The 16331-nt window shown below is 39.9% G+C and overlaps 2 protein-coding genes across 10 annotated transcripts in view; one reads left to right on the top strand and one right to left on the bottom strand.

Annotated features, from left to right (window-relative positions):
• Positions 1 to 16331, bottom strand: part of LOC106869089 (uncharacterized) — a 76442-nt gene that overhangs the window by 47981 nt on the left and 12130 nt on the right. The gene's annotated exons all lie outside the window — the stretch shown is intronic.
• The window catches only part of LOC106869088 (uncharacterized), a 45462-nt gene continuing 33393 nt past the window's right edge, over positions 4263 to 16331 (top strand). The window contains exon 1 of one of the 4 annotated variants that reach the window (XM_052970756.2): positions 4263 to 4874. In XM_052970756.2, the coding sequence (XP_052826716.1) occupies positions 4546 to 4874 (329 nt within the window). In that variant the 5' untranslated portion in view covers positions 4263 to 4545. The remainder of the gene's footprint in view (positions 4875 to 16331) is intronic. The other 3 variants (XM_089357709.1, XM_014914614.3, XM_089357710.1) reach the window with 3 other exon arrangements.

Genomic DNA, 16331 nt, shown 5'->3' with positions numbered 1-16331 from the left:
TCTTGAGAGAAAAGCTGAACATTAGAAGCATCAGTTGTGGCGTGCAAGAGAGACGATTGCGCTGGTATGGACATGTGGTGAGAATGGAGGAGGATAGCTGCGTGAAAAAGTGCCACACCCTAACAGTTGAGGGAACCCGTGGAAGAGGTAGGCCCAGGAAGACCTGGGCTGAGGTGGTGAGGCAAGACCTTCGTACATTGGGCCTCACCGAGGCGATGACTACTGACCGAGACCTTTGGAAATGTGCTGTGCGTGAGAAGACCCGGCAAGCCAAGTAAGATCGTTGCCAGTGCCCATGGACTGGTTCTTGTGCGGGTGGCACATGAGATGCACCATTTTGAGCGTGGCCGTTGCCAGTACCGCCTGACTGGCTCCTGTAGGATTTTCGAGCGAGATCGTTGCCAGTGCCCCTGGACTGGCTTGTGCGGGTGGCACATAAAAGACACCATTTCGAGCGTGGCCGTTTTCGTGCGGGTGACACGTAAAAGCACCCACTACACTCTCTGAGTGGTTGGCGTTAGGAAGGGCATCCAGCTGTAGAAACTCTGCCAAATCAGACTGGAGCCTGGTGTTGCCATCCGGTTTCACCAGTCCTCAGTCAAATCGTCGAACCCATGCTAGCATGGAAAGCGGACGTTAAACGATGATGATGATGATGATGATGATGATGATGATGACAGGCTTCTTTCAATTTCTGTCTACCAAATCCACTCACAAGGCTTTGGTCAGCCCAAGGCTATAGTAGAAGACACTTGCCCAAGGAGCCATGCAGTGAGACTGAACCCAGAACCATGTGGTTGGTAAGCAAGCTACTCAACCACACAGCCACTCCTATGTATAGGAATATCAATCTAATGAGGTGATGTCATGATACTGATTATGGAGGGAGATGGTATCATGAGAGAGTGCTCTGTATATTAAATAAGTACCATATATACTCATAGATAGGTTGCACCAGTTGATAGGTCACACCCTTAGTTTGGGGTTGTCAAAGTAGGTATTTGCAGTTGGCTCACAGCTTATAGTGGAATCTATCATCATCATCATCAAGTTAAAGGATGATAATGATGACAGGTAGCACTATAATTTGGGGAGTCACTTGGCCGTTTTTAATGTAAACATGACTAATATTTGTTAAATCTTATCAAATATTCACCTTTATTTCAAAACTTTGCTTACAAAATTGCAACATTTTTGTGAAAGTGACTTAATGAAAATAGTCTAACTGATAAAGCCACTTGACAAGAAAAATGTCTAGGCGTAAGAGTGGCTGTGTGGTAAATAGCTTGCTTACCAACCACATGGTCCCGGGTTCAGTCCCACTGTGTGGCATCTTGGGCAAGTGTCTTCTACTATAGCCTCGGGCCAACCAAAGCCTTGTGAGTGGATTTGGTAGACGGAAACTGAAAGAAGCCTATCATATGTATGTATGTATATATATACATATGTGTATGTGTTTGTGTGTCTGTGTTTGTCCCCCCAACATCACTTGACAACCGATGCTGGTGTGTTTATGTCCCCGTAACTTAGCAGTTCGGCAAAAGAGACCGACAGAATAAGTACTGGGCTTCCAAAGAATAAGTCCCGGGTCGATTTTCTCAACTAAAAGGTGGTGCTCCAGCATGGTCACAGTCAAATGACTGAAACAAGTAAAAGAGTAAATATTCACCTTCATTTCAAAACTTTGCTTATAAAATTACAACATTTTTGTGAAAGTGACTTAATGAAAATAGTCTAATTTGATAAATCCACTTGACAAGAAAAATGTCTAGAATTACAAACAGAACAGAAAAAAATGTTAGATAAGAAAAGTGTTTATTCATTTAGATATAGTCATTAAACTTTATCAGGATTGAAACCCGAAATTCTTCTTGATCATCATCACTATGAAACAGTCTTTTCATTTATTCATCAGTTACGGTGTAGTCATCAGTGGTCATGTTATAGTAGTCGTTCAGCTCATCATCAGTTATGGTATGTTCATCTCCATCCGAATTTCGCTATCTTTTCCATGCTTGAACCAATCAAACCCTCATTCAACACACTGTCTTCAGTGCCATCTGTGGTATTTGAGATTTTTTGAACGACACACACACACATCTATACCGACCATTTTCACACTCTCCTATCCCAGAAAGCACTTTCTCTTCCTCCTTCTACTTCCAGACACTTCAGACATCTAACCGCACATGAACTGTTGGCGATTTTTTCTCCTTCTTCCTCTCTGGACTTTCCTTCTTTTCCTTTTTCTGAAGAAGAGCTATGCTCGAAACATAAAACAACAACTCTCTTCTTTCTCTGAGCGTCATATTATATACATTGCTTATGCTATGTCTTCACCTTTGTTTGTTTTCTTCTGCTTTTTAACTGGCTATATTTATTTATTTATTTATGTGTTTCAGCCAAGTGGCTGCGGTCATGCTGATATTTATATAAAGGGCATTATTACAGAAAAATAATAACGCCACACAGTGGACTTCTCAAAATAACCACATTTAGTACCTAATGCGAAGAAAAAACAACCAACAGATGACCAACTTTCTTCTAAAATAAACTTAATTGTGTATCGACCGATTTCGCGATTACTAGAATGAATCTAGATTTCATTCATCATATATATATATATAAATTATTAATATATTTTTCATTATATAATTCAATTTGATATTATTAAATTGAATATCCTTGTAAGTTCGGATTTTGACACTCCCTAATATTATAATACATACATATATATATATATATATATATATATATATATATGTATGTAGGTATGTATGTATGTATGTATGTATATAAAAGTTAGATAAGGCCAGTTTATGGGATTAATTTAGGTTTCACGCCATAAAGCCAGGCCCTTTACAGACATCAAACCTAAGGTAATCCCATAAATTGGCCTTATCTAACTGTAATATGTACTGCTCTATAACTTAGAGTGTGCTTCTTTTTTCGGATTTATGTTTACGGACGTGGTAAGTAGCTTGCTTACCAACCACATAGTCCCTGGTTCAGTCCCACTGCGTGGCATCTTGGGCAAGTGTCTTCTACTATAGCCTCGGGCCGACCAAAGCCTTGTGAGTGGATTTGGTAGACGGAAACTGAAAGAAGCCTGTCGTATATATGTATATATATATGTATGTGTGTATGTGTTTGTATGTCTGTGTTTGTCCCCCCCCCCCCAACATCGCTTGACAACCGATGCTGGTGTGTTTATGTCACCGTAACTTAGCGGTTCGGCAAAAGGGACCGATATAATAAGTACTAGGCTTCCAAAGAATAAGTCCTGGGGTCGATTTGCTCGACTAAAGGCGGTGCTCCAGCATGGCCACAGTCAAAAGACTGAAACAAATAAAAGAGTAAAAAAAAGAGTATATGTATATATACTGTCTCTTGTGCGGGTGACACATAAAATACACCATTTTGAGCGTGGCCGTTGCCAGTACCGCCTGACTGGCCTTCGTGCGGGTGACACGTAAAAGCACCCACTACACTCTCTGAGCGGTTGGCGTTAGGAAGGGCATCCAGCTGTAGAAACTCTGCCAAATCAGATTGGAGCCTGGTGTAGCCATCTGGTTTGACCAGTCCTCAGTCAAATCGTCCAACCCATGACAGCATGGAAAGCGGACGTTAAACGATGATGATGATGATGATGATGATGATATATATATATATACACACACACACACGTAACTCCCAATAAATTGGTTGAGCGCCCTTCTTTAGTTTGTCCACTCACTCGGATATATATATATATATATATATATATATATATATATATATATATATATATATATGTATGTATGTATTATGGAATTTTGTCAGTGAACAGGTCGCGGTCTCAAAGCGAAGAAAATATTTTGACAAATTAAATTTAAACGTTGAAGTGAATCTAACGGTTTTTGTGTGTTATTTTAAATGGCTTATAAACACCTTCCACGCTGCAATCGTTTTCGTTCCAGCACACGATCTCAGATCAGGTCACTTACTATGCAAGTACATCTCCGTGATATATATATATATATCGAATGGCAATGAAAGTCCAGCAAAGTAAAATAGGAATTAAAGGGGTTCATAGGCAAAAAAAACAACAAAAAACTAGATAGAGAACCACTTGTCTAATATATCCTTACGTTTTTAAAACAGTAAAGTGTGGTTTCAGGATGATTCGGCTGCTATTTCTAGTAGGTCGAGATATCGATGTAATCGTCGAGACTTTTTAGTGCGCTTGACAAAGAGCGGGAGGAGAAAAGAGAAAGAGAGAGAGAGGTGAATGAGCACCAATGAGATAGACATAGTGAGGCAGTGCGAAAGTCGATAAAATATGTTATACAGGCATAGGGAGAGAAAATGAAAGACGTGAGTAAGAGTGGGAGAAGTAAAAAGTGAGAAAGAAACAGAGTAAAAAAAATCGTGAGAGAAAAACAGGGGAAGAAAGCGTAAAGGATTATGATGTGTGTGAGAGAGAGAGAGAAAGGTTAAGAAAGAAAGAAAGACACACGGAAAGGAAATTATTTGAAGCGACACATTTGTACATTTATTTCCATCATGTCAGTAGTTTTATCAAACGTGGAAGAAATGGAGGTATTGGAACGCGAAAGAGAGGAGACTAATGATGACGGTGACGATGATGATGATGATGGAAATAAAAGCGCAAATGATATGCAAATAGAAGATGGCGAAATAGGTGGTAGGAAAAGTGAAAATAAGAAAGTCGCACCGTGTTTAAATCACAATTCTGTCCGCGATGATGCAGATAACGATGATGATGATAATAATGATGAAAAGATTGTCTACTCGCGTTGTTTCGGTCGAAGATGCTACTTTGCCGATCTTTTGTCTTATTTTCGAAGTTCCTTATCAACATGCCGACAAAGGTAAATATAATATATACGGGTATCCTCGCTTTTACGGACCGAAATTCACATTTATTTTTTAATGCACTCCTATGTATGTATTTTTTTTTTCCATCTGTTTTGGTGATTAGTTTCCTAGGAACTAAAAATATTCCGATTTTCTTTTTTTAATATGGATAATTATTTAGTCTTTATTTTGCAATTAAGAATTTTAGCATCGATAATCGAATATCCTAACGTATTACCAATTAGTTCGATACCTTACTGTTTCGCTGTGGGCCGACTTAATTGCTTATCTTTAATAAACTGCTGCTGCTAATTGCAGAGTGAGTTACCTTAAAAATTAGTTAAGGAAGCTAAATTTCTTAATTTAAAAAAAAAGAAAAAAATGAAAAGAAAATTAAATAAGTACAAAATCTTTTTAAAGCGAAACCTCAGCTCCTGGGGAACTAACGAACTACGTCATAGATATAAATGCATGCATAATTGTATAGGACCATATTAAATTACCGACTAATTTGAATTTTGGACCGCAAAGGCGAAGATACGTCCGACATTGTTTCTATCGTCTATGTTAGGCTGTGCAGGGTGGTCCCAAAATCTTGTCACCCCCTACCGAAAAGTAACAAGAACAATAGAGAAATCTGAAACAGAAAATTAAAACAATATATATAAATTACTTTAAAGATGGTATAATTAATATAATATTTTGTGAAAACGAACGTAGTTTACAAAATAAATAAATAAATAAATGAACTGAAGAAATGATGGGGGTTAGGATGAATGATGAAATCAGTAGATAATTGAAACAAAGACGTGCACTTTTCCGATCAAATTGCAACATCAGGGGAAACTACTGGACCTAATTAAAAAAATTTTGAGATACCGCTGGAAACAGAAATAGAAGTTGGCGATGGGGAAAGTGAGCAGCTCAATCTGTTACGGAATATAGTAGTAGTAATAGCAACAGCAGTAGTAGAGGTCCAGGTCAACCTTTGATCCGGTTGGTGGAACAATGATCAGAGGCGCTCCTCTCGCGATCACCCCGTTTTTTTTTGTTTTTTTTTACATCGGGTGACTTCTACATTTTCCGAATGATTTTCTCTCTTTATATTTTAAGATAGTAAAGAGGCTTGCTGCTTCTAACGAAAGAACGCTGTTATTTTTACCAAGTCGAATGACCACGCGTGGAAAGGCTTCTTTTGTTAGTTCGATAGTAAAATATAATTCGACTTATTCTGTCAGCGACGACAGTTTAAAGGGGAAAAAAAAGGATATTATATAACGATAAGACGTCAAACCGGGGTGAATGCTTGAATACACACACGTATACATACATTTTCCACGCACATATATCTATAAAAGGTGAACGACATCTACACATACATTACGACAGGCATACATGCACCTACATGTGCGCGTAATATATAAAGTTAAATAAATCTTTTTAAAATTATATACGTTCTACTTTAGCGTATATTGACTTCTATTACTTCTGTTTCTATCATATAACCTCTATTTCTTTCCGTGTATTTGTACCGCATAATCTCTATGTGTGAATGTTTGTACCACTTAAATGTATCTATCTTTCTATGTATTTGTGTGTGTGTGTGTGAAATTATTTCAAAATGATTTGGTTACTTACTGTTAAATGCCAGATTACAACTTCGTGAGGTCAAAAGCCATACGAATCTTTTAATCTTCCAAGTTGAAACATTACACCAGAATGTCATAGAAGTGGAAAACATACACACACACACATGCATTTTATACATAATAAATAAAATAATAAAATATATATGACATTAGGAAGGGCATCCAGCAGTAGAAACCATGCTATATCAGTTTACCAGTTTCAGTCAAACTGTCTTACCCATACCAGCATAGAAAGCAGATGTTAAATGATGATGATGATGCTGACAATATATATATATATATATATATATCATCATCATCATCATCATCGTTTAACGTCCACTTTCCATGCTAGCATGGGTTGGACGATTTGACTGAGGACTGGTGAAACCGGATGGCAACACCAGGCTCCAATCTAATTTGGCAGAGTTTCTACGGTTGGATGCCCTTCCTAACGCCAACCACATATATATACATATATATATACATGTCTTCTACTGTAGCCTCAGGCCGACCAAAGCCTTGTGAGTAGATTTGGTAGACGGAAACTGAAAGAAGCCTGTCGTATATATACATACAAATTTAGGGAATGGAGTAGATAAAATTAAGAACCGTCATTATCATCATCATCGTTTAATGTTCGCTTTCCATGCTGGCATGGGTTGGACAGTTTGACTGAAAACTGGTAAGCCCGGTGGGGGTGGGAGGTATGAGCTGCTGCACCAAGTTCCAATCTGATTTGGCAATGTTTCTATGGCTGGATGCTCTTCCTAACTCCAACCACTCTCAGAGTGTAGTAGGTGGTTTCTACGTGCCACCGGCATCTGCCACGACTACGGTCTTACTTGGCTTGACAGGTCAACACAAGCACAGTATATTGCCAAGGGTATTGGTCGCCTGTCATTGCTTCCATGAGGCCCAGCACTCGAGTGGTGCTTTTAGGTGCTACCAGCACAGGTGCCAGTCAGACGGCATTGTCATCGGTCATGACTACAATTTCACTCGTTCCAACAGGTCTTCACAAGCACAACATATCGCCCAACTATTGAAGGGTGCTACATGCCACTAGCACAGGTGCCAGTCAGATGGTACTGGCATTGGCCACAACTACAATTTCACTCAGTTCAACGGGTCTTTTAATAGACCAGTTACACGACACTGGCATCAGCCACGACTACAATCTCACTCGGCTTGACGTCATTGCCTCCATGAGGTCCAGAACACAAATGGTGCTTTTTATGTGCCACTGGCACCAGTCAGATGGCACTGGCATCTGCCATGACTACGATTTCACTGGTAAGTAGCTTGCTTACCAACCACATGATTCCGGGTTCAGTCCCACTGTGTGGCACCTTGGGCAAGTGTCTTCTACTATAGCCTCGGGCTGACCAAAGCCTTGTGAGTAGATTTGCTAGACGGAAACTGAAAGAAGCCCATCGTATATATGTATATATATATATGTATGTGTGTGTATATGTTGTGTATTTGTGTTTGTCCCCCCAGTATCGCTTGACAACCGATGCTGGTGTGTTTAGGTCCTCGTAACTTAGTGATTCAGCAAAAGAGGACGATAGGATAAGTACTAGGCTTACAAAGAATAAGTCCTGGGGTCAATTTGATTCAACTGAAAGCGGTGCTCCAGCATGGCCGCAGTCAAATGACTGAAACGAATAAAAGAATAAAGGTCTTTACAAGCACAGCATATCACCCAATGATTGGAGGATGCTTTTAATGGGCCAGTTAAGCAAAACTAGCATCAGTTACGACTACAATCTCACTTGGCTTGACAGGTCTTCTCAAGCATGGCATATCTCCGAAGGTCTTGGTCGCTTGTCATTGCCTCTGTGAAGCTCAACATTCGAAGATCGTATTTCACCACTTCATCCCATGCCTTCCTGGGTCTACTCCTTCCACAGGTTCCCTCCACCGTTAGAGAGCAACACTTCTTCACACAGCTGTCCTCATCCATATGCATCATGTGACCATACCAACGCAGTCATCTCTCTTGCATATCACACCTGACGCTTCTTATGTCCAACTTTTCTCTCAGCATACTTACACTTTTATGCATGCACACTGATGTTACACATCCAGCAGAGCATACTGGCTTCATTTCTTACAAGCCTACGCATGCCCTCAGCAGTCACAGCACATATTTCACTGCCATGTAGCATGGCTGTTCGCACACAGGCATCATATAGTCTGTCTTTCACTCTGAGCAACAAGCCCTTTGTTACCAGCAGAGGTAGGAGCTCTGTGAACTTTGCCCATACTATTCTTTATGTAGCAGTTATGTTCTCAGAGCATCCACCCCTGCAACTGACTTGGTCACCTAGGTAACGGAAGCTATCGACTACGTCTAGTTTTCCTTCATGGCATCTGATGGAATCTGTTTTCTGTACGTTTTGGGTGTTTATTGTACCTGTGCACCTTCCACACACAAAACCAATCTTCCTTGTTAACCTTCCTCTAATATTGCTGCACCTCTTATGTGTTCATAGCTTACACTGGGTACATCTTACAGAGTTTCTACCTACACCTTTTCTACAGATCAAACAGGGCCATCTACCTGAAGAGATTTGTGATTTGTCTGCCTGTGTAGTCAACAAAATCAAAAGTAGAATCGTTAGCATTCTTAGTGATATTTCTTCTGGTTTTATGCTTTGAGTTCAAATTTCATGAGGGTTGATTAAATAAATAGCAGTTGAGCACTGGAGTTGATGTAATCAACTTAACCACTTTCCGTAAATTTGCTGGCCTTGTGCCAAAATTTGAAACCAATGTTATTATTATCACAGATCTTATGTAATTTTTACAACTCTATGAGTGAATTGTAACCAATGATCACTGAACCTTTGGCATTCTTTCATCAGATCAATTCCCAAGCATCTTCCTTGATATTCCTGCAGTTTCTGTAAAAATTCTGTTTGAATTTCAGTTCTAGTCTTCTCCAACCATGATTTCATTCCTTTGTACCCATTTTTAGTGTGGCCGTTGCCAGTACCGCCTGACTGGCCTTCGTAGGATTTTCGAGCGAGATCGTTGCCAGTGCCCCTGGACTGGCTCTTGTGCAGGTGGCACATAAAATACACCATCTTGAGCGTGGCCGTTGCCAGTACCGCCTGACTGGCCTTCATGCGGGTGACACGTAAAAGCACCCACTACACTCTCTGAGTGGTTGGCATTAGGAAGGGCATCCACCCATAGAAACTCTGCCAAATCAGATTGGAGCCTGGTGTAGCCATCTGGTTTCACCAGTCCTCAGTCAAATCGTCCAACCCATGCTAGCATGGAAAGCGGACGTTAAACGATGATGATGATGATGATGTAATTGTACAACAACTGTCTGCTGTCATTGACACAATTTCAATTCTTTTCATACTTCACATAGTTGCAACTTCTCTTTCTTAGGTCTTTCTATTTAAAATTTTTTTCCTTTTCTCTTCTCACATACAATCTGCTGTCAATTAGAAATGCTATATCATACAGTTATTGTACAATCACCTTTTTGTTGATGATAATTATGCCTTTTTAGGTCTTACTATTTCTCAGTTTTTTTTCTTTTCCCTTCTCGCATACACTCTGTTTTCATTTCTTAAGATGCTATGACATACAGTTATCGTGGTCTCTTTTCATTGATGATATCTACACCTTTTTAGGCCCAAATATTTCTCAACCCTCTTTCCTCTTCTCACACTGTTGTATGCAGAAATGCTATATCTTACAGTTATTGTACAGTATCTTTCCTCTCCATTTATGATTGCAATGCCTGGTCTTCTTGCTCCAATTACTATATGACATTGAATGTTGAAATCCCAGTTTCCTCATTTTACCGCCTAACTGGCCTTCATAGGATTTTCGAGCGAGATCGTTGCCAGTGCCCCTGGACTGGCTCTTGTGCAGGTGGCACATAAAATGCACCATTTTGAGTGTAGCCGTTGCCAGTACCGCCTGACTGGCCTTCGTGCGGGTGACACGTAAAAGCACCCACTACACTCTCTGAGTGGTTGGCGTTAGGAAGGGCATCCAGCTGTAGAAACTCTGCCAAATCAGATTGGAGCCTGGTGTTGCCATCCGGTTTCACCAGTCCTTAGTCAAATCGTCCAACCCATGCTAGCATGGAAAGCGGACATTAAACGATGATGATGATGATGATGACTTCATGATCAATACCACCACCTACTATCTTTGCCCAGATTTTAGTTTCCAATTAACAGAATATGCATTATTGTTTGTCTTCTTATCTATTCTCTTTGTACACGTTTACTGAATTTGCACAATAGGAGACTAAAACTTTCACCTCATTTATAACAATGTTTAAATACAAATGATTGATTTAATATTCTTAGTGCAAAGCTATTTATCACATAATTTGTACTAAATACTTCTTTTTTTTTTCCTATGTGTGTGTTCTAGTTTCAACATTTAGAACTGAATTTCACTGTTTCCCATATTCCTTGTTTATTCACACTGTAATTTATATCTCCTGATAAACTGTCCGTACACTGCTTTCTCACTCCCCTCTCTGGTTTTGCCTCTATTCTAACCATATTATATTAATCTTTATCTCTGTAATTAACTGTCACTTAGCTATGTATATTTATTTTTTAATTATCTTTGCTTCTATCATTACTATTATGTGTAAGGCTGCGAGCCAGCAGAATCATTAGTATGCTGGACGAAATGCTTAGCAGTATTTCACCTGTTGCTGCATTCTGAGTTCAAATTCTCCCAAGGTCGACTTTGCCTTTCATCCTTTCAGGGTCGATAAAATAAGTGCCAGTTGAAAACTGTGGTCGATGTAATCAACCTCTCCGCAAGCTGCCATTGTGTCAAAAATTTGAAATAATTTTTACTAATATTATGTGCAATAGCAGAATTGTTACAACAACTGGTAAAATGCTTTGTGGTAATTTGTTCCAGTTTTTTTAACTTTTTGAGTTCAAATCCTGTCAAGGTCAACTTTTCGTTTTGTCCTTCCTGGGTCAATAAAAATTAAGCACTAGTCTGATATTGGTTAAACTTTTCCCCTCAAAATTGCTGGTTTGTGCTTTAATCAGATACAATTATTATTAAGTGGAACTGGAAAAATTATTAAAGCATTGAACAAAATGCTTTGTGGCATTTCTTCCAGCTGTTTATATTCCAAGTTCAAATCCTGCTGAAGTCAACTTTGCCTTCCATCCATTCAGGACATGATAAAATAAAGTACCAAATACTGGTGGTGACTTAATTGACTAATGCCCTCCCCAGAATATTATTTTATTATTATTAGGTGCAGGAGTGGCTGTGTGGTAAGTAGCTTGCTTACCAACCACATGGTTCCGGGTTCATTCCCACTGCGTGGCACCTTGGGCAAGTGTCTTCTACTATAGCCTTGGGCCGACCAAAGCCTTGTGAGTGGATTTGATAGACGGAAACTGAAAGAAGCCCGTCGTATATATGTATGTATGTGTGTGTGTATGTTTGTATGTCTGTGTTTGTCTCCCTAGCATTGCTTGACAACTGATGCTGGTGTGTTTATGTCCCCGTCACTTAACGGTTCGGCAAAAAGAGACGAATAGAATAAGTACTAGGCTTACAAAGAATAAGTCCCGGGGTCGATTTGCTCGACTAAAGGCGGTGCTCCAGCATGGCCACAGTCAAATGACTGAAACAAGTGAAAGAGTATTAAGGCAGCAAGCTTGTAGAATCATTAGGACACTGGACAAAATGCTTAACCATATTTCATCCATCTTTCATTTTGAGTTCAAATGCTGCCAAGGCCAACTCTGCCCTGCATCCTTTCAGTGTTGATGAAATAAGTGCCATTCAAGCACTGGGGACTATGTAATTAACTAGTTCCTACATCAAAATTTCAGGCCTTGTGCTTATAGTTGAAAAGATTATTGTTGAGTGAGAGAGCTGTGCATGCCATCAAAGTGACACTTGAGATACAAATGTACAAAGTCCAGTATACCCATCATGACTACCCGTCAGATCAGGGTACATCAGGCACATCCATCACAACCATATGCGTGCAACATGGCGATCTCATATCAAGATAAACAGTGCATGACCTTGCAGGTGGAGCCCAGTTAAACTTTTCTTCAGGTCAAGCAGCTCATCCCATTCAAAAGGTCCCTGAATAAGATTTGTTTCCAGAGGTGAAGTATTCAAGCCTCAGAGAATTCCTTTCAACACATGGCTATGATGCTGCCCACTACTTCTGCTCGTGATCGGAGATGCACATATCATCAGCCACCAAGGGAATGCTCAACTGGTTAAAGTCAAACAACTAACAAGCAAATCTGTGGTATTGAGGAGAATATTTGCTGTAGCCCATCTCTTATACCAAGATAAAACAATGTACATGGTAACACTTCCAGTAGCCAGTGCTTATTATTATTATTATCATTTCGAGTGTGGCCGTTGACACCATTTCGAGCGTGGCCGTTGACACCATTTTGAGCATGGTCGTTGACACCATTTCGAGTGTGGCTGTTGACACCATTTCGAGCATGGCCGTTGATCGTTACCAACGTCGCCTCCCTGGCACTTGTGCCAGTGGAACGTGAAAAGACATTCAAGCGAGATCGTTGCCAGTGCCGCTGGACTGGCTCCTGTGCAAGTGGCACGTAAAATACACCATTTCTAGCATGGCCGTCACCAGTACCACCTGACTGGCCCTTGTGCCGGTGGCACGTAAAAGCACCCACTATACTCTCGGAGTGGTTGGCGTTAGGAAGGGCATCCAGCTGTAGAAACTCTGCCAAATGAGATTGGAGCCTGGTGTCACCTCCTGGTCCACCAGTCCTCAGTCAAATCGTCCAACCCATGCTAGCATGGAAAGCGGACGTTAAACGACGATGATGATTATTATTATTATTATCATTATTACTGCGGTGAGCTGGCAGAATTGTTAGCACGCTGTGCATAGCAGTTATCATGCCAAAGAAGATTTGAGAATTATTCTGCAAGATCTAGGTTAAATATATCATGCTCAATTAAATGTTTCAGACAGAGACCTAACAAAATACTTGCCTTGGGACAAAACAACAAAAGAGTTATTTAGTCTGCTACAAATAGCAGTCAAATTTCCTGAAATACTCATTACTCTCCCCCCCCCCCCCCACCTTTTTTTCTAAGGTAATAAAGCTGAAGCTTTAATGGTCATATGTGGAATGCTTTTGTTCATCTTTTCATTCAACATGGAATCTCCTGCAGTTAAATTATGCACAACAATGACTTAATTTTAACATCAAGACCTGTAAACTAATATCCAATGAGTTTACAAGGAAACATGTATGTGATTGCTCGACCCTGATAGAAATAACAGCTAAATCTCCTTCATATTGCACCCTACAATCTTAATAAAAAAATAAAAAAGAGACATTCAATATTGTAGTCCTAGATATATTATATCTGGGAAAAAGAAATTGTCTGAAATACTTGGGTAAACATACAATGGATTGGTCGCTAAGGAAATACTTTTCCTCTTAGGTCAGCTCAATTAAGCCTAACATCATCATCATCGTTTAACATCCTCCTTCCATGCTGGCATGGGTTGGATGGTTTGACAGGAGCTGGCTAAGTAGAAGACTACACCAGACTATTGTGTCTGTTTTGGTAGGGTTTTATAGTTGGATGCCCTCCCTAACACCAACCACCCTGCAGAACGGACTGAGTGCTTTTTACATGGTGCCAGCATAGGCAAGATCAGTTCTTTCATGATTTTTACAGCTGGATGCCTTACCAAATACCAACCACTTCACAGCATGGGTTGGATGCTTTTTGTGTGACACCAGCATCGGCAGGGTCACCAAGTAACTTGCAAGGCAAGGAATTTTGTGAGGAGAGGGGACATTTCTAATATTCTGCGAAACATGTTTGGCCACGGGGAAATATCCCCTTAGTTGGAAACCGGTGGGAGTTAGCAACAGGAAGAACATTCAGAAATCGAATGTCTGCCTCAAATAAACTTAGAAAAGTGGATGATATATAAATATACATGCTGGTGCCACTTAAAAAGCATCCAGTCCATACTGGGAAATACTTGGCATTTGGAAGAGCATCCAGCTGTAAAAACTGTGCCAAAACTGACCTTGCCTGTGCTGGTGCCATGTAAAAAGCACTCGGTCCACTCTGCAGGGTGGTTGGTGTTAGGAAGGGCATCCAGCTGTAAAAACCACACCAAAACAGGCACAGTAGCCTGGTGTAGTCTTCTATCTGGCCAACTCCTGTCAAACTGTCCAACCCATGCCAATATGGAAGGTGGACATTAAATGATGATGATGAATATTGGTTACAAATTTTGGATGAAGGTCAATAAGTTTGAAGGAGGAGGTAAGTCAATTACATTGACCCCCAGTACTTTACTGATACCTGTTTTATTGAGCCTGGGAAGGATGAAAGGCAAAACTGACCTTGGCAGAATTTGAACTCCAAGCATGTAGACAGATGAAATGTCACTAAGTATTCTGCCCGGCACGCTAATGATTCTGTTAGCTCACCTCCTTAACCCTTTGGCATTTAAACCGGCTATATTCAGCCGAAATATTCTACCTGTTTTATGTTCAAACTGGCTACAACTGGCCTCTCACACCTACCCCACAATGTCATTCCAAAAATATATTATCACAAGAGAATGCTACAAGATACAAGATAATGCACAATTAATTCAAAATGATGTGAATAAATAAACATTATATTTGAAAAAGTAATCTGAATGCTAAAGGATCAATAATAATAATTCTTCCTACTAAAGGTACAAGGCCTGAAATTTTAGCAGGAGGGGACTTGTCAATTACATCAACCCCATTGTTTCACTGGTACTTGATTTACTGACCCCAAAAGGATGAAAGGCTACTACTAGCAAACTTTCTATCTCCCTTTCCACCCTTTCATTGTGCAACTACAACCATATCTTACTATTACTATTTTCTGCCACTACCTTTGGAAATCTACCATACAAAGCCTTTTTTTTTTTGCCAGTCAGATAATCTTGCTTCATTTGGCTTTTTAGTTTCCCTATCTCCTACAGTTACTCTTGCAGCTCTTAATAAAATTTCCGCACTATTACCTACATAGGATGTTATATCTACTCTAGCTAACTCTACACAGTCTTCTACTGATATTACACCTCTGCTACCTTCCTTTCTAGATAGATACAGTCTTGCTACTCCTGCTCTTAGATGAAGTTTTCCATTCATATTGAATTCCTTCCTAGTTCTTTTGTCTAGATTTGACAATTCAGATTTTGTCCAATCTACAAAAGTTGCTGAATATCTGAATAGCAATATTGCACAAATATCTGCAACCTTCACTAGATTCAGGCTATTTGCTTCAACTCTATTAACTTCCTCACCCTTCTGATGTACTCCTCAATTTTCGTTTTCATTTCTCTACTGAGTATTCTGTCAGATTCTAATACTCTTAGATACTTGTACTTTTCTCCTTCTTTCATTGATTGTAATATTTGGCTTTCTTCTGGTAATTGAATGCCTTCACTGCAGACTCCTGTCCCTTTTTTATGACTAATACTGTGCGCATACTTATGCCAATTTCATACCTATGTCTTTGCTAGTGAATCTTTCACACACACACACACACACACACACACACACACACACAGTAGTGTGTGTGTGTGCAGATGATCTGTATAGATATATGTGTGAGCTGTTTGAGCACATGCACACACACACACACACATATATAACAGGCTTTCTGCATATTCCATTTACCAATTATTCCTGTATATGGCATTTGTCAGCCTGGGGCTATAGTTGAAGAGACCCAAGGTGCTGTGTTGTCGGATTGACTGGCTCCTGTGCATGTAGTATGTAAAAAACACCATTTGAGCGT

Source organism: Octopus bimaculoides, chromosome 9 (assembly GCF_046866305.1).
Source record: "Octopus bimaculoides isolate indiv1 chromosome 9, ASM4686630v1, whole genome shotgun sequence".
NCBI lineage: Eukaryota > Metazoa > Mollusca > Cephalopoda > Octopoda > Octopodidae > Octopus > Octopus bimaculoides.
The sequence above is the reverse complement of the archived record's forward strand: the minus strand, read 5'-3'. Positions and strand labels throughout refer to the sequence as shown.